We start from the raw sequence: 19,693 nt of genomic DNA on the forward strand, positions 1-19,693 counted from the left end.
CAATTGAAAGGATCGATATGGTTGACTAGAGGGGGGTGAATAGGCAACTAACAATTTTTAATCTTTTCTTTACCAAATTAAACTTTGCAACAAAATAGGTTGTATAGATATGCAACTAAGTGAGCGACCTATATGATGCAATAACAACTAGCACATAAGCAAGCAAGGGATACAACACAAGTAGGCTTGCAAAAGTAAAGGCACGAAATAACCAAGAGTGGAGCCGGTGGAGACGAGGATGTGTTACCGAAGTTCCTTCCTTTTAAGGGGAAGTACGTCTCCGTTAGAGCGGTGTGGAGGCACAATGCTCCCCAAGAATCCACTAGGGCCACCGTATTCTCCTCACACCCTCACACAATGTGAGATGCTGTGATTCCACTATTGGTGCCCTTGAAGGCGGCGACCGAACCTTTACAAACAAGGTTGGGGCAATCTCCACAACAATTGGAGGCTCTCAACAACACCATGAAGCTTCACCACAATGGAGTATGGCTTCGAGGTGACCTCAACCGTCTAGGGTGCTCAAACACCCAAGAGTAACAAGATCCGCTAGGGATAAGTGGGGGGGAATCGAATATCTCTTGGTGGAAGTATAGATCGGGCCCTTGTCGCCCAATCCCGAGCAAATCAACAGGTTTGATTGGCTAGGGAGAGAGATCGGGCGAAAATGGAGCTTGGAGCAACAATGGAGTTTAGGGTTGGAAGAGGTAGATCTTCTTGGAGAAGAAGACCCCCTTTTATAGTGGGGGGACAATTCCAACCGTTACCCACCACTCAGCCCGCGACCCACGGAACTACCGCTCCATAGGCACGGTACTACTGCGGTACTACCGTGAGCACGACAGGGGCCAGGCCAGGCAAAAGGAGCACCGACAGGGCGCGGTAGATCCGTAGACGCGGTACTACCGCGGCCCCGTGCGGTACATCCGCAAGGCAGACACGGGCCAGGCCTGGTAGGCACGGAGGTAAAAAATTACATTCGCGACTACGTCCGCTGAGAAAAAATCGTGCAAAAATCCGACACGGAACTACCGCGACCGAGGGTGCGGTACTACCGTGAAGGGTGCGGATGTAAAAAATTACATCCGCCCCTACCTCCGCTCCTGCTACGGAACTTGGACTGGTGCCACGGTACTACCGCGCCGCAGCACGGTACTACCGCAGGGAGCGCGGATGTAAAAAATTACATCCGCGCCTACCACCGCTTGCGAGCAGTGCCAGACCAGAGCTCGCGGTACTACCGCTCGGATGAGCGGTACTACCATGGGAGCCTACCGTACTACCGTGCCGGAGCACGGTACTACCGCTGGCTCCTGCGGTAGTACGGCTCAAAAGAGCAGTACTACCGCCAGCCTGAGAAGAGCAAGACCGAGGCCTTCATTTCGCAGAGACACGCGGGACGGAGGAACACTCCAAGGTGCTCAAAGAACGGAGGTGTAACGGGGATGTGTACGTGAGATTCCACCCTAACCTTTCCAAAGAGGACCCCCTCTTAATAGTACGGCTCTCCTACGACTCAACTCCACCAAACCGAACCGTAGACAAACATCGTCTTCAATACTCTTTGAGGGGCATCAAATCGTCTTGTGTTTAGTCGTGATGAATCTGAGAAGCTCAATACACACGATTAGTCCGCAAAGGCATTGTCATCAATCACCAAAACTACTTAGGGATAAAAGTGCCCTTACAACTAGGCGTATCAACGGGCTATGGAGATGCCCATCAATATATATCAATGTGAGTGAGTAGGGATTGCCATGCAACGGATGCACTAGAGCTATAAGTATATGAAAGCTCTACAAAAGAAACTAAGTGGGTGTGCATCCAACTTGCTTGCTCACGAAGACCTAGGGCATTTTGAGGAAGCCCATCATTGGAATATACAAGCCAAGTTCTATAATGAAAAATTCCCACTAGTATATGAAAGTGGCAAAATGAGAGACTCTCTATCATGAAGATCTTGGTGCTACTTTGAAGCACAAGTGTGGTAAAAGGATAGTAGCATTGTCCCTTCTCTCTTTTTCTCTCATTTTTTATTTGGGCCTTTCTCTTCTTCTTTTTTATGGCCTCTTTTTTTTAGTTCGGAGTCTCATCCCGACTTGTGGGGGAATCATAGTCTCCATCATCCTTTCCTCACTTGGGACAATGCTCTAATAATGATGATCATCACACTTTTATTTTTCTTACAACTCAACAATTACAACTCGATACTTAGAACAAAGTATGGCTCTATATGAATGCCTCCTGCGGTGTACCGGGATATGCAATGAATCATGAGTGACATGTATGAAAGAATTATGAACGGTGGCCTTGCCACAAATACAATGTCAACTACATGATCATGCTAGCAATATGACAATGATGGAGCGTGTCATAATAAACGGAACGGTGGAAAGTTGCATGGCAATATATCTCAGAATGGCAATGGAAATGCCATGATAGGTAGGTATGGTGGCTGTTTTGAGGAAGGTATATGGTGGGTGTATGATACCAGTGAAAAGTGCGCAGTATTAGAGAGGCTAGCAATGGTGGAAGGATGGGAAAAAGTGCGTATAATCCATGGACTCAACATTAGTCATAAAGAACTCATATACTTATTGCAAAAATCTAGAAGTTATCAAAGCAAAGTATTACGCGCATGCTCCTGGGGGGTAGATTGGTAGGAAAAGACCATCGCTCGTCCCCAACCGCCACTCATAAGGAAGATAATCAACAAATAAATCATGCTCCGAGTTCATCACATAACGGTTCACCATACGTGCATGCTACGGGAATCACAAACTTCAACACAAGTATTCTATGAATTCACAACTACTTTAACTAGCATGACTCTAATATCACCATCTTTATATCTCAAAATAATTATCAAGCATCAAACTTATCTTAGTATTCAACGCACTCAAAAGAAAGTTTCACATATCTTGAATACCAAGTATATTAACATTAAGCAAATTACCATGCTATTAACGACTCTCAAAATAATCTAAGTGAAGCATGAGAGATCAATAGTTTCTTTAAAACAAATCCACTACCGTGCTCTAAAAGATATAAGTGAAGCACTAGAGCAAAAATTATCACGCTCAAAAGATATAAGTGAAGCACTATGAGCAAACTATCAAGCTCAAAAGATATAAGTGAAGCACAAAGAGTATTCTAACAAATTTCAATTCATGTATGGTTCTCTCAAAAGGTGTGTACAGCAAGGATGATTGTGGTAGACTAACAAGCAAAGATGCAAATAATACAAGACGCTCCAAGCAAAACACATATCATGTGGTGAATAAAAATATAGCTCCAAGCAAATTACCGATGGAAGTGGACGAAAGAGGGGATGCCTTCCGGGGCATCCACAAGATTTGACTTTTTGGTGTCCTTGGATTATCTTGGGGGTGCCATGGGCATCCCCAAGCTTAGGCTCTTGCCACTCCTTGTTCCATAATCCATCAAAAGAATTCACCCAAAACATGAAAACTTCACAACACAAAACTCAACAGAAATCTCGTGAGCTCCGTTAGAGAAAGAAAACAAAAGACTACTTAAGGTACTATAATTAACTCAGTCTTTATTTGTATTGGTGTTAAACCTACTTTATTCCAACTTCTCTATGGATTATAAACTATTTTACTAGCCATAGATTCATCAAAATAAGCAAACAACACACGTAAAACAGAATCTGTCAAAAACAAAACAGTTTGTAGCAATATGTAACTAACGCAAACTTCTGGAACTCTAAAAATTCTACCAAAATAGGAAGTCCTGGAAAATTTATTTATTGAACAGAAGTAAAAAGAATCAACGCAAAATCACATTCCTGTGATTTAACAAAATTATATTCGTGCGCGCAAAGTTTCTGTTTTTCAGCAGAATCAAATCAACTATCATCGTAGGTTATCCTATAGGTTCTACTTGGCACAAACACTAATTAAAACATAAAACCACATATAAACAGAGGCTAGATGGATTATTTATTCCTAAACAGAAGCAAAAACAAAAAACACAAAATAAAATTGGGTTGCCTCCCAACAAGCGCTATCGTTTAACGCCCCTAGCTAGGCATAAAAGCAAGGATAGATCTAGGTATTGCCATCTTTGGTAGGCAATCCATAAGTGGCTCTCATGATAGATTCATATGGTAATTTTATTTTCTTTCTAGGGAAGTGTTCCATGCCCTTTTTTAAGGGAATTGGAATCGAATATTCCCTTCCTTCATATCAATAATTGCATCAATCGTTCTAAGGAAGGGTCTACCAAGAATAATAGGACATGAAGGATTGCAATCTATATCAAGAACGATAAAATTTATGGGCACATAATTCCTATTTGCAACAATAACAACATCATTAATTCTTCCCATAGGCTTTTTAATAGTGGAATCCGCAAGATGCAAGTTTAGAGAGCAATCATCAAAATCACGGAAATCTAGCAAATCACATAAAGTTTTGGGAATAGTAGAGACACTAGCACCCAAATCACACAAAGCATGAAACTCATAATCTTTAATTTTAATTTTAATAGTAGGTTCCCACTCATCATAGAGTTTTCTAGAGATAGAAACTTTCAACTCAAGTTTTTCTTCATAAGATTGCATCAAGGCATCAACAATGTGTTCGGTAAAGGCCTTATTTTGACTATAAGCCCGAGGAGAATCTAGCACGGATTGCAACAAGGAAATACAACCAATCAAAGAGCAATTTTCATAATTAAATTCCTTGAGATCCAAAATAGTGGGTTTAGCAACATCTAAATTTTTATTTCTTTCAATCCCACTTTCATTAATTTCATCATCAAGATCTAGAAACTCCGAATTCTTAGAACGCCTTCTAGGTAAAGGAAGATCATATTCAGTTTCATCAAGATTCATATTGCAAAATAAAGATTTAATGGGGGACATATCAATAACTTTTAGATCTTCATCTTGATTTTCATAGGAATTGGAAGAACACGCTTTAATAAAGGCATCTTTGGAAGCACGCATCCTAGCGGTTCTTTCCTTGCACTCATCAATGGAAATTCTCATGGCTTTGAGAGAATCATTGATATCATGCTTAGGAGGAATAGATCTAAGCTTTAAAGAATCAATTTCAAGAGAAATTCTATCAACGTTCCTAGCCAAATCATCAACTTTAAGCAATTTCTCTTCAAACAAAGCATTAAAATTCTTTTGTGAATTCATAAACTCTTTAACACTATTCTCAAATTCAGAGGGCATCTTATTAAAATTTCCATAAGAGTTGTTGTAGGAATTTCCATAATTATTAGAAGGATTACTAGGATAAGGCTTAGGATTAAAATTCCCTCTAAACGCGTTGTTTCCAAAACTATTCCTACCAACAAAATTTACATCCATAGATTCATTATTATTCTCAAGCAAGGTAGACAAAGGCATATCATTGGGATCAAGAGGAGTATTGTTAGGAGCAAACATCTTCATAAGTTCATCCATCTTTTCACTCAAAACATTGATTTCTTCTATAGCATGCACTTTTTTACTAGAAGATCTTTCGGTGTGCCATTGAGAATAATTAGCCATAATATTATCAAGCAATTTGGTAGCATCTCCTAACGTGATTTCCATAAACGTGCCTCCCGCGGCCGAATCTAAAAGATTTCTAGAAGCAAAATTCAATCTGGCATAAAAATTTTGTATGATCATCCATAAATTCAAACCATGAGTAGGGCAATTGCGAAGCATTAATTTCATTCTTTCCCAAGATTGGGCAACATGCTCATGATCAAGTTGTTTAAAATTCATGATATCATTCCTAAGAGTGATAATCTTAGCGGGAGGAAAATACTTAGAGATAAAAGCATCTTTGCACTTGTTCCAAGAATCAATACTATTTTTAGGCAAAGATGAAAACCAAACTTTAGCACGATCTCTAAGTGAAAACGGAAATAACTTCAATTTGAAAATATTGTTATCTGTATCTTTCTTTTTTTGCATATCACACAAATCAACAAAATTGTTTAGATGAGTAGCGGCATCTTCACTAGGAAGGCCGGCGAATTGATCTTTCATAACAAGATTCAGCAAAGCGGTATTGATTTCACGAGACTCATCATTATTAAGAGGAGCAATCGGAGTACTAAGGAAATCATTATTATTGGTATTCGAGAAGTCACACAATTTGGTATTATCTTGCACCATGGCAACAAGTAATCCAACACATAAGCAAACAGAAAGGCAACGAGAAAAGGCAAACGGGAAAGAGAGGAGGAGATTGGGAAAGAGAAGTTGAATAAAACGGCAAGGGTGAAGTGGGGGAGAGGAAAACGAGAGGCAAATGGCAAATAATGTAATGCGAGAGATAGGGATTGCGATGGGTACTTGGTATAGTTGACTTGCTTGCGTGAGCCTCCCCGGCAACGGCGCCAGAAATTCTTCTTGCTACCTCTTGAGCACTACGTTGGATTTCCACGAAGAGGAGAGGATGATGCAGCAAAGTAGCGTAAGTATTTCCCTCAGTTTTTGAGAACCAAGGTATCAATCCAGTTGGAGACCACACACAAGTCCCTCGTACCTACACAAAATGATAGCTACTCGCAATCAACGCGATTAGGGGTTGTCAATCCCTTCACGGTCACTTACGAGGGTGAGATCTGATAGATATGATAAATAATATTTTTGGTATTTTTGATAGATAGATGTAAAGTAAAAAGTAAAAAGCAAAGTAAAAGCAAAGTAAGTAAATAAAGCGATAGAGATTGATATGATGAGAATAGACCCAAGGGCCATAGGTTTCACTAGTGGTTTCTCTCAAGAGCATAAGTATTCTACGGTGGGTGAACAAATTACTGTTGAGCAATTGACAGAATTGAGCATAGTTATGAGTATATCTAGGCAATGATCATGTATATAGGCATCACGTCCAATACAAGTAGATCGAAACGATTCTGCATCTACTACTATTACTCCACTCATCGACCGCTATCCAGCATGCATCTAGAGTATTAAGTAAAAAAAAAGTAACGCCTTAAGCAAGATGACATGATGTAGAGGGATAAATTCATGCAATATGATAAAAAAAACCATCTTGTTATCCTCGATGGCAACAATACAATACGTGCCTTGCAACACTTTCTGTCACTGGGTAAGGACACCGCAAGATTGAACCCAAAGCTAAGCACTTCTCCCATTGCAAGAACTACCAATCTGGTTGGCCAAACCAAAAAGGATAATTAGAAGAGACTTGCAAAGATAACTCAATCATACATAAAAGAATTCAGAGAAGAATCAAATATTTTCCATAGATAATACTGGATCATAAACCCACAATTCATCGATCTCAACAAACACACCGCAAAAAGAAGATTACATCGAATAGTTCTCCATGAGAGAGGGGGAGAACATTGTATTGGGATCCAAAAAGAGAGAAGAAGCCATCTAGCTACTAGCTATGGACCTGAAGGTCTGAAGTAAACTACTCACACTTCATCGGAGGGGCTATGGTGTTGATGTAGAAGCCCTCCGTGGTGGATGCCCCCTCCGGCGGAGCTCCAGAACAGGCCCCAAGATGGGATCTCGTGGATACAGAAGGTTGCGGCGGTGGAATTAGGTTTTTTGACTCCTGTTTTGATCATTCGGGGGTACGTAGGTATATATATAGGAGGAAGGAGTATGTCGGTGGAGCAACAGGGGGCCCACGAGGTAGGGGGGCGCCCTCCACCCTCGTGACCGCCTCTGGCACTTCTTGGAGTAGGGTCCAAGTCTCCTGGATCACGTTCGGTGAGAAAATCACGTTCCCGAAGGTTTTATTTTGTTTGGACTCTGTTTGATATTTCGTTTCTTCAAAACACTGAAATTGGCAAAAAAACAGCAATTCAAGGCTGGACCTCCGGTTAATAGGTTAGTCCCAAAAATAATATAGAAGTGGAAAATGAAGCCCAATATAGTCCAAAACAGTAGATAAAGTAGCATGGAGCAATCAAAAATTATAGATACGTTGGAGACGTATCACCCGTGTACCATGCGAGCAGGCGTGAGTTGACGGGACACATGCGAGCAGTCCGCCATGCAGGCAGACCGGGAGGCGTGCGTGTAGGTGTGTAAATTGACGGAGGCGTGCTCGCTGCGCAGTGTCATCGGGACGCGTGCGAGTAGCTGTGTGAAACGATGGTAGGCATGCTAGCAGTCCGGTGCGCAGGCTCACCGGGAGGCGAGCCAGCGGTTTGACCGCCGCCCACCTCTCTCCCAGTACACCATATTAATGGTGCGCCCAAGCGGCCGCACCCCCCATCCTCACCACACATACAATCCCCTCTCTCTGCTTGCATCCTGGACGCTGCTCTCAGTCATCAAAGCCATCCGTGTATGAGGATGCCGCCGAAGCGCCCCATCGGAGGGAGTGGCGACGCCGAGGCTGCTAAAGCACCGGAGCACGACGTGGAGATGGAGACAGAGGTTATCGTCACCGTTGGTGAGTTATCACTGCAACCTGACATCATCGACGGCGTCGAGCTTCCATAGCCGGAGGCGGAGTTCCACACTGACTCTGGTGACGACTCGGGCAATGACTCCGACGACGACGGATAACTGGTTAGTCATCTATATCCATTTACGTGTCAAATAGATCCCAGGGTTTCTCTGGTTACTCCTGCCTCCCCCTTTTTGGAATAGAAATCCTATGGTTATGTTCTCCCAATCCATGAAATCTGAGTAAGTTTCGTTAGATCTATGTAGTGTATTGATTGTTTGAATGGTACAAGTGATAAGTGATTAGTCGTTTCATCTATGGAAATGATTTCTGCTAGTAATCCGACTAGGGTTAGTGTTCGTGCTAATAATTCCTAGCCAGGACTTGACAGTTTATTTTGAATGACCTACATATGTTTGTGCCATTATTTTCTTCAAGACTGATCTCTACATAGACGAATGTGCTTAAAAATCGAACCATAATCTCTGGATATGTATAAATAAATAGCCATAAATTCCTAATCCTACTTCACGGCATGTAATCATTGATTTGATGCCAATTTTTGGTAACTACCAAATGTTCGCTAGAGATTAGTTTGTAACCATTAATTTGATGCCATAATTTTTTTACTATTTCTATAGGTGTTGTCTGATGATGTGGACAACGAGGATGAAGATGTCCATAGGAGGTACAAGAGGCAAATCCTGAGGGAGCTTTATGAGGGAATGCATAATAGGCGTATTAGGACCTGGAACGACAGCTATCGATGCCCATTTTGCAACCACAAGCTTCATGACACATATCAAAGTGTTATGGCGCATGCAAGAGGATGGGTCGTTGGCTCCTTCAAGTAGAAGTGTTCTCGCAGGGCGGAGCATGGCGTGTACGCCGAGTACCTGGAGAAGCTTCAGGATCGTGCCGGCTTGTGAGATGAGATGTGGGATCAAACTATGTACGCTTGAGCATGCTTAATGACGGTTGAACTATGCTTGTGTACGTGTACGCTTATTATCTATGTCTGGGTATGTTTAATCTATGTTTACTTATGTCTAACTGTGGGATATGGATGCAATCAGTTCGGTTGATAGAATCTACCTTTGTGCTCGTTTATTGGTCCCCTTTGTAATTTGTGTTAAATGTTGACCAAAGATTTAACCGACAAAATGTTAGTACAGGTTAGCAAAAATTATATCGTTGGATGCGTATTTGAACATAATGTTCAATGTTATAATTTTTGGTGACATGCATAAACATTTCTTAGTCAAATATTTGGTACAAATTACAGAGGGGACCAATAAACCAGGACGGAGGTAGTACGTCAATCACACACGGTTCCCAAAATTGGAACCGTGTGCAATGACTTTCATTTTACATGTTGCTTCAATCACACACGGTTCCCAAAATTGAAACCGTGCGCAATGACTTTCGTTTTGCTTGTTGCGTCAATCACACACGGTTGGCTCTAGCAAACTGTTGCCTTCAAAATTCTTTGTGGGACAGAAAACCCTCACCACCCAATTTAAAAAAGAAAAAAGAAAACCCTCGCCATCTCCACGTCACAAAAACCCTCACCCCCGCCCGCCACCCCATGCCTCCGGTCCCCATTCACACCTGCACAAGCTCCTCCACGTCTATGCATGGCACCGCCTATCGCGGCGGTAACCACTTAGCTCGACACCTGCCGCCGCCACCAGGCTGCCGACAAACCCCACTGTTTTGCCACTTCCGCTTGCCGCCGCCAATCGCCATCGACTTTCTCGACGCTGCTCGCGGTCGACCCAGCTCCGCTCGGTTGGGGAATCTGCCGTACTGAGGGTTTTTTCTCATGAACAACAAGATAACTAATTTAATGAGATATTATCTCATCTCTCATCCCAGTTCATCTGCCTCCTTTAATCACCCGGCGGAAATCACCGTCAATTCATTTTTATTCGAGCTGATTTGAGGGTTTTCTTTCATTCATAGAGTGTACAGTGCGCTGACACATCAGGACCTTGCGACCTCTGCCAGAGATTCAATCTCACCGTACCAGATGACTTGAGCATGTGCGTTGTATGTTCAATCTCACCCTAAATCAGTTGGCATGGCCTACTTTCCTGAAGATATTCTAAATATTGCTACATTTGGATAAAAGGTGCCACATGCACCATATACGTACCATATTTTTTTAACAATAATACCATTTTCTGCAGCGCATCCCTTGCTATGCAACAGATTATGTAGTGCACAATTTTTCCCTTTACATAGATCAAGGCTGCACGGATGTCATACTGCACACAAACCATGGATTTACAATCGTTGCTACTATAAGACTTGATGAATATGGTGACTCCTATTTTGGCGCCGGCTTTTGGAAAGAAATTTCTAAGTTTTATGTACTGAAAGCTCGCACTAAAATTGGACTGCACATAAAAGGGCCTGGTCATGAGATATATGCTAACTTCCCCGACAAAATCATCCGTCCTGACTTTGTTCGAAGTAAGTTTTCTTTTCAACTATCTGCATGTTGACTTACCCAGCAATGTTAAATGAATTGTGTAGTATTTAAGCAACCAATTGTTATTCCCTTTTATTACTATATTCCTACCTAATAACTTCTAGTTACCAATACACTTTTCTATTGCCCCGTTTTAACTAAATATTCCCTGTAGTCTCATTTCTATCAGAAAGCACCGCTGACAAGGAGACTCCGGAGGTGGAGAACGGGGCTGCCAACAAGTGGAGGCGGGGCGAGCTAGAACCGCAAGCGACTCCACTAGGCATAGACTTCATCAGCAGCCTCCCCGATGATTTGTTGACAGTCATCATCTCCCTCCTCCCAATCAAATGTGGGGCGCGGACAACCGTCCTTTCCCGGTGGTGGCGCCCCCTATGGAACTTCACCCCTCTCGACCTCATCGACACCCACGAGCTCTGCCATGGGTATCACAAAAGCTTGGATGTGTTCTCCAAGATCCTCGGCAGTCACCCTGGCCCAACCAGATGCCTTAGAATGGTCAAGTTCCTCCAACGACAGGGACCGAGCCAAGCTTGATGACTGGTTCGGATCCCCCGCCCTAGATCAGCTCGAGGAGCTCACTTTTCATGATGGGCATATGCGCTCACTGCCAACGTCCGCGCTCCGCCTCGCGGCCACACTGCACGTCGCCAAGTTTAGGAACTGCCATCCCCCCCCTTAATGACACACCCACTCTTATTCTACCATGACCGAAGCACCTCGAGCTCGTCGTCGTCTGCCTCTCAAACGGTGACATGGAGCGCCTGCTACATGGTTGTACTGCACTCGACTACCTCCGTCTTTAGGCGATCAATGGGTTGAGTACATTCCACATCACCTCCATGACTCTCCGGACTATTTATGTGTGTTGCTGGTTCGGCAGGAAGACATCACAAGATGTGTACCACAGTATGGTCATTGAGGACACACCTGCACTTGAGAGATTACTTGTACTTGATCAAGTAGGTCCAACAAGAATCAATGTCATTTATGCGCCAAAATTGACAGTGTTGGGCTACTCATCTGACAAATACTTCGAACTTGTTATTGGATCCACACCCATTCAGGTACAACAGCCGCCTTCTACCTCTCCTTCTAGAAATTAACATTATTTCTAATTTTGAAGATGTTTGTTCGTCTGTCATTTAGAAAATGATTCCGACAAGCCTAACCGCGGAACTGTGCACAGTGAAGGTATTGGCACTAGAATCTATCGGCCCCAACCTGGAGCAAGTTGTCACTTTCCTGAGATGTTTTCCATGCCTAGAGAAGCTATATGTCGAGGTGATGTTCCTTTCCTGTTAAATGTTAACCATAAGGGAGTTCAATTTGTGACACCTTTTTCCAAGTTTACAATGACAATGTACTACGATTTCTGAAGGATTCTTTTGGAGGATTTCAGTACATACATGTCTCCTTTTCCAAGTTTACAACGACAATGCTTGATCCATATGGTTACAATCCATATGCATTTCTCCTTTTGATTCATTTGTACTAGTTTTCTTAGGGAACTTTTCATCCACTCCAACATCTTGTGAAGATCGAAGATGGGATGTTAATGCCCATGTTAATCATGCCAGATCGAAGATGGCATGTTAGTGCATTTTACAAATCCTGCAAACCAAATAGGCATGTAGTAGTGTTCAAAACTGCATCCAGGCACTAACACGCTTTCTTCTTTTGCAGATAAGATTAGGCCTAGTGGTGGACAATGTGATACAATATAACAATCACGTCGAATGCCTAGATCTGCATCTCTCAAAAATTACTTTGAACTCCTATCGAGGGACCTTACCAGAGATTATATTCGCCAGGTTCTTTGTTGTCAGAGCAAGGGTGCTGAAGGTAATGAGGTTTGCCCTACATTTATTTCAGAAAAATGAATGGTTTGTTGATCAGCGCCGGCGCCTGCTGCAGAATGGAATAGGCTCCAAAAATGCTGAATTTCATTTTGGAACTTCAGATGACAGAGTAATCGAAACTCATCGTGTCAACCCCATACATGACTTCTCAGTGGCTGACCCCTTTGCATAAGTTCCGAGGTTTCGAAACCAGACTTAGAAGTGGTAATATTGGTTTGAACCTCTCTGATATCCATGTTCAGCGGATCAGCGCGAGCGTTTGCAGTTGATGAGCTGAATTTCATTTCTAATATCAGTTTGAACCTTGTAATCTTCGAATTTGAGCCATATAACTCTGGAATTTGAACCTTGTAATATTTCGAGCCTTTGTGGTACAATCGTTGAAATGGCATCATATGAGACTCGTATATTGGTAGCACTATTTTGACCTTAATATGCAATGGTCTTAGATTTGATTTTATTAACCATTCTCGAATCTGTTTACCTTGTTGATCTCACTGCACACGATCTGTATGCTAACTTAACTATGATCTTGGACATTATTGCACACAGTTGGTTTCTTCCACCATGTGCCCTGTAGAGCGCAGAATTAATTATCGCACTCGAGTGTCCATCATCACCCTTCTGTGTAACTTTGACCTTATCACCCACGGGTAGACTTACGACCGAAGTCATTCCACACACTTCGTTTTTACAAAGCTTTTTGCCAATAAACGCCCATGATTTGTCCCTTTTCTAGCCGATGGATGGCAAACCAAGCCGGGCGGGAAGCTTGCACGGTAAACTGCGTGGTAGCACGGGAACAGGCTCACTGACGATACATTTGGCGCCTCTTCGAGCCCATGCATGGTCAAGCTGCGGTGCGGTGTTGTCAAGCGTGCACTGGAATCCTCACTGCGATGCGGTGTTGTCAAGCGTGCACTGGAATCCTCCACTATGAACGCCGTGACAAGACGTGACGATTACAGGCCGGCTGGCCCCCATTTGTTACAACGGCTATTTAACCTTTGTGTCTCTTCAACCTTTCGATCGCACCCCACCATTGCAAGAAGCACACCCACCATGACAAATTCTTAGAGAGTATCATGCGCGGCTCCAATGGTGCTCTGAGCGACTGCGGACCACGAGCAGCAGTTCACCATGCATGCCGTGGTGGACACCCACCGAAGGTTCGAGGAGCTCTCAGTGGTGTACACCAACAACCGGTCTGGGTGGAGCACTCCATCCGCATCATGGAGCTATTGCTTGACGACGAGAAGTACAAGGTGGTCGGGTTCGACCTCGAGCACACCCGCGCTTGTGCCGGGTCTCGTCCCAAGGTTGCCGTTGCCGAGATGTGCGTGGGCCACCACATCCTCATCTACCACTACTGCCTGGCCACGAGGCCTTGCGAGCGTTTCGCCAGGTTTTGTCAGTAGCTCCCACTACATGTTCACTACGGTCGACATCACCAATGATGTCAAGGTGCTCAAGAATTCGGGCATCGCCTACCAGAATCTTGTCGACATCCAGGGCCAATACAAGATTTGAGGCAGCAAGGAGCATGAGGACTCACTGGTTCACCTCGCCAAGGCCATCTTCGACCCTTACTACACGGACATGAAGGATTCCTACAACAATGACAAGCGTGCCTGACACTCGGCCTGGATGGAGAAACTCGACAAAGCTCACGTCGTGTACGCGGCCAGGAGGCGTACACGTGCTACGACATGTACATGCGGATCGTTGACATGAGAAAGTGCCTCCTTCCCCAAAACGGCCAAGGATCTAGCCGGAAGCAGAGCAATGGCAAGCGTCGTCGCAACAAGAAGTAGATGATTAGATCCTCGTTTCTCCTAGTTTAGTATGCATGTAATTGCTTACTTTGGTGTGTGAAAATGTTATTTGTGTAGTCACTTGTGTAATTGTATGCTTAATTTGGTTATGCAATGTTGTCTTTTTAAGTATATATGTTGATGCTCTGTAGACAGAGCAAATCACATCGCACACGGACTAAACAAGGGAACCCGTCGGTGATGATTTCATCAATCACTGAAAATTGTATACCAGCAATCGTTTGCTCACAACACACACGGCTTGTTAACAGGAATCGTCTGTGTTGTTATCGATCTTCCCACGCATTTTTGATTACAGACCTATTTGCCGCGTATCACACATATCTTGTTATATTAAACCATTTATGTTCTCTTGTCTCAACACAAACAGTTCATCCGAGTGAACCGCATGCTGTATATCGCACATACCTTGATCTGGCTGACCGTTTCTTTTGTGTCCCTAATCACAAACAGTTCATCCAAATGAACCGTATGCTGTGTATTGCACATGCCTTCATCTAGCTGCCTGCTTCTTTTATTCCTCCTCATCGGTCATCGCAAATAGTTAATTGAACTGAATCGTATGCCCTGCATCGCACACGCAACTAAAATTTGAAGCGTGTTTGATGCATCCGTCATCGCAAACGTTTTGCACATTTTTACGGTTTTCTTACACCACCGTTTGCGATTATTGCATCACACACAGTTTCTTGAAGGGTCTCTGATCGTAGTGTCGCGTTAGCAGCATCTTGCAGTAGTGTAGACATAAAGGAGTGTTTGGCTAAACTATCAGCGACTGAATTAGCTTCTCTGCAACAGAAATAGTAGCCAACACTTGTAAAGTCCAAAGAGAGATGAGTACATTCAGCTAACACAGGCACATCCGGACCCATATAATAATTTGCATGGGTAACCGACTCAACTGCAGACATACAATCAGATTCAATGACTAGCGTGTTGCATCCTATTTTCCCTGTCAGATAAAGACCATTCCGGATAGCATTTATCTTTGCTGATTCAACATTGCAAACATGAGGTAAAACTCAAGTCGCCACAGCTATGAAATTCCCCTTGTGGTCTCTCGCCCCCGCGCCACTAGCTCCAAAAAGAGTTTCAAGGTGAAAAGATGCATCAACATTTATCTTAACATTGCCATCAAACAGTTCCCGCCAAGTATGAATTTCTTTCCTGGTAGGTTGCTTTGGTGTTGCAGCTCTAAAAAAATTCGTTGCCAGAACCAGGATTGAGGCAGCCGAGCGACTAGGCTCCTGGAAGGTTTCTCCTTTTCCAATTTGACGCCTTTGACACCATATATACCACATAACCACCAAGATTAGCTCTTCTTTTGGAAGTTCATCAACCATCTCGCGGGGTTTCGACAAAATTTCTAGAGTAACTGAATCAAATCTGTCTTGAACTAGTGCACGTTGGACAACATCATGTAAGCCAAGTTTGGTCCATACCTCCTTCGCTCTTCAACAATTAAAGAGGAGATGTTGTATATCATCAAACCCAACTTTGCATATCGGGCATTGTGGAAGAACCGGGATGTGTCGTCCAGCCAGGATACCTAGTAGGCATAGTAATACACCCTTTAGTACCTTCCATCCAAAATGTTTTACTTTCCCTAGGATACGAAGTTGCCACAATTCCTTCCAGATCGGATTTATGTGCACACTGCCTTGGCCATCCGATCTGTCCATTTGGCGCCCAAATTCGTGATTGAACTCCGCATGATCCGCCAGTCGGACCGAGAAAGTTCCCGATCTTGTATATTGCCATGCAACAAAATCTTTCACAACCTCAGTCTGAAGGGGAATCCGCACAATTCTGGTGACATCCACCGGTGAGAAGATAGAACGAATGAGATCCAATCCCATTGACCTGTATGAGGGTCAATCAAATCATGTACCAATGTTAACATAGTTCCTCCTCTTGGTGTAATGAATCCCCTCGCTAGATGGGATCCATGGATCTTCCCAAAAAAAATTTGCAATCCTAAACCAACTCGCCATATACAACCTCTTTTAAAAGTCTGAATTCCAGCAACTATACTTTGCCAAGCAAATGAGGACCCTTTCTCCGGTCCAGCTTTTAAAATATCACCATTTGGATAATACTTTGCACTTAGAACTCAAGCACAAAAAGAATCAGGATTCTGGAGAAGTCGCCAACACTACTTTGTTAACATAGCAAGATTAAAATTGTGAAGGTCTCGAAATCCCATTCCTCCCTTCCTCTTTGGTATACACATTTTCCATCATGCAAACCAATGCATTTTTCTTTTCTTTTCTTCTCCATCTCCCCACAGAGATCTAGATATTTCATCAGTAATTGATTTGCAAATACCTTTTGGTAGCCTAAACACTGACATTGCATAGGAGGGAATGGCATGTGCAACAGATTTCAATAAAAATTCCTTTCCTTGTATTGATACCATTTTTTCCTTCCAACCCTTGAGCCTCTAGCAAATTCTGTGAATCAGGTGTTGGACACAATCACTCCTATCCACTTCGACCGCAGTCAGTAGGCCCAAATATTTATCTGATAAAGCTTCTGTCATTATATCCAGGTCCGTACAAACATTTTCCCTCACCCTGGCACTTGTATTAGGACTAAAAAAATACTAGATTTTGCTGTACTTACACGTTGTCCTGAACTGTCATAGTAGGTATCCAGTATTTTCTTCAGGGTGTTTGCATTCTGCGTGTTAGCTCTCATCAATATCAAGGAGTTATCTGCGAAAAGAAGATGAAAAATAGATGGTGCATTCCTCCAAATCCGAATACCCTCAGTACCACGTGTCTCCTCCTCTTGAGACAACAAGCTGGATAAACCTTCAGAACAAAGAAGAAGCAAGTAAGATGATAATGGGTCTCCCTGTCTCAACCCCTAGTGGATGTGAATTCATTTGTCTCTATATCATTGAACTGGATTCTGTATGTGAAAGGAGAGACACACTCCACCCACTAATTATGAAATCCTAACCTTATCATCATTTGTTGAAGGAACCCCCATTCAACTCTATCATATGCTTTAAGCATATACAACTTGACCGCGCATAATCCATTTGTCCCATGGGTCTTCTTCTTTATAGCATGGAAACACTCATAGGATATCAACACATTATTAGTAATTAATCTGCATCGAACAAATGCAATTTGGGTTGGGGAAATAACCTTAAGTAATATCTTTTTCAACATGTTTGCCAACATCTTCGAGATTATCTTCTACACCACATTACACAGGCTAATGGGTCTATATTGAATAACTACCTCTGGGCTTTCCACCTTAGGGATCAGAACTACATTAGTAAAATTCCATCCATCTGGTATCTTTCTTGTGCTAACTGCTGCAAGCATTTCATTAGACAGTTCATCACCCACAATATGCCAAAAACGCTTGAAAAATATGGCCTGTACCAGGTGCTTTCATATCGCCTATTTGGAACAAAGCCTTATTGACCTCTTCTCTTGTATAAGGGGCCATTAAGATCCTATTCATGTCTCTTGTAACAAGAGGCTTAACAGCAGGCAATAAATATGCATCTATATTACCAGCATCGGTGTTAAAGAGACTTCAAAAGTAATAAAAATGATGGGCTTGAGGTTATCAGTACCCTCAACCCATGAATTATTATTGCTCTTCAACTTTTTTTTATCAAATTTCGATGCCGACAGGCCGAAGCAAATTGTTTAAAATATTTTGTGTAACACCCTCAACTCCAAACCATGTGTGATTTTTCTCACAAAAATAGAAAATTGTGTTTTTTGGCCCCAAAAAATGTGATATTTAGAAATGAGTGGATGACACATGTCATGGGCCAGGATAGCTAGAAAAAGCTCCAGTAACCTGTTAAGCCCAAAACTACAAAGAAATGAGGCCTGTTTTTTCCTTCCGCACAGCGCTAGAGCCCAACACAGCGTTCCCGAAAAAACCCCAAAACCCAACACAACGGCGATAAAGGAAGCTGAGCGCTCCACATCACACGATTGGCGAGCGATGCGCGCGAGCGGCGGCGCGAGCCCACGACCCGCACCACCGAAGCGCTCCGCCCCTCCGACCACCACCAAACTACCAGTACCCGCCTCCTCCTCGCTCGCCATGCCGGCACCTCGCCTCGCCCACCTCCGCCGCCTACTCTCGCTCCACTCCCCGCCTCCTCACCCGCTCGCCCCCAGCCCCGTCCGCCCCCTGCGCCCCTCCTCCATCCTCCCCCGCGCCATGGCCGGCGCCGCGCAGGCAGGTAAGCTCGCGAACCAGACCGAAACAAAACTTCCTCTCTGCTCCATTTGGGGATAGCGAATGATGCGGGCGGTGCGTGAGGGGGTGGGTGCAGGTGCGGCGACAGGGTCGGCGGAGTACGAGGAGGTGCTGGGGTGCCTGGCGTCGCTGATCAAGCAGAAGGTGCGCGCGGACACCGGCAACCGCGGCAACCAGTGGGAGCTCATGGCCAAGTACCTGCAGGTGGTGTTGCTGCGACGGCGATCTATTCGATTCATCTGTGGTCTGTTCTGTTGTTTCTGATTGCGGTTTGGTTTGTTTTGTTTTGCTAGATACTGGAGCTGGAGGAGCCCATCGCGCGGCTGAAGGTGGTTCACGTCGCTGGGACCAAAGGGAAGGTGAGTTCAGCTGGACGCGGCGTTAGGGATGGCATTGCTGGGTTAAGATTTGAATTGTTCCAGAATTCTGGTTGGGTTTAGGCTTGCGGTTTTAGTTTATTGGTAACCAAGCACAGCAATAGTTGTAACAGTATGAACTAGTGTTATCTACATCGTTTGCATTTCAACTCTGTTTTCTCGTGAGACGTTGGATTGGCAAGATGACCACATTGCCCCTCTGCCTCTGTCTCAATCTTCCCTGGACGCTGGTGGGGGCACATCCTCGGGCCTTCATCCATGACTCTACGCAGGTGCCACACTGTTATATGTTTGGTCGAATGTCTGGAAGGAGCAGAACGGACACATTTTTAGAAATGAAATGACTTCTTAGATGCCGAGCGGATTTCTTTCCTCACTCAAGAGGACATCTTACACTACAGTGTGTCTTGCAGTGTTTAAGCCAACGGGTAGACAGCCTGCTTCTTTGTTTTGCCGAGATGACCGA

At 43.7% G+C, this 19,693-nt stretch overlaps 1 protein-coding gene across 4 annotated transcripts in view; it reads left to right on the forward strand.

Annotated features, from left to right (window-relative positions):
- The first annotated feature begins 18,582 nt into the window (after nucleotides 1-18,582).
- LOC119335487 (folylpolyglutamate synthase-like) overlaps nucleotides 18,583-19,693 on the forward strand; it is a 14,001-nt gene continuing 12,890 nt past the window's right edge. For all 4 annotated transcript variants that reach the window (XM_037607610.1, XM_037607616.1, XM_037607623.1 and 1 more), the window contains exons 1-3: nucleotides 18,583-18,833; nucleotides 18,927-19,054; nucleotides 19,144-19,209. In XM_037607610.1, coding sequence (XP_037463507.1) covers nucleotides 18,590-18,833; nucleotides 18,927-19,054; nucleotides 19,144-19,209 — 438 coding nt within the window. In that variant the 5' untranslated portion in view covers nucleotides 18,583-18,589. The remainder of the gene's footprint in view (nucleotides 18,834-18,926; nucleotides 19,055-19,143; nucleotides 19,210-19,693) is intronic.

Source organism: Triticum dicoccoides, chromosome 1B (genome assembly GCF_002162155.2).
Source record: "Triticum dicoccoides isolate Atlit2015 ecotype Zavitan chromosome 1B, WEW_v2.0, whole genome shotgun sequence".
In the NCBI taxonomy this organism is placed as follows: domain Eukaryota; kingdom Viridiplantae; phylum Streptophyta; class Magnoliopsida; order Poales; family Poaceae; genus Triticum; species Triticum dicoccoides.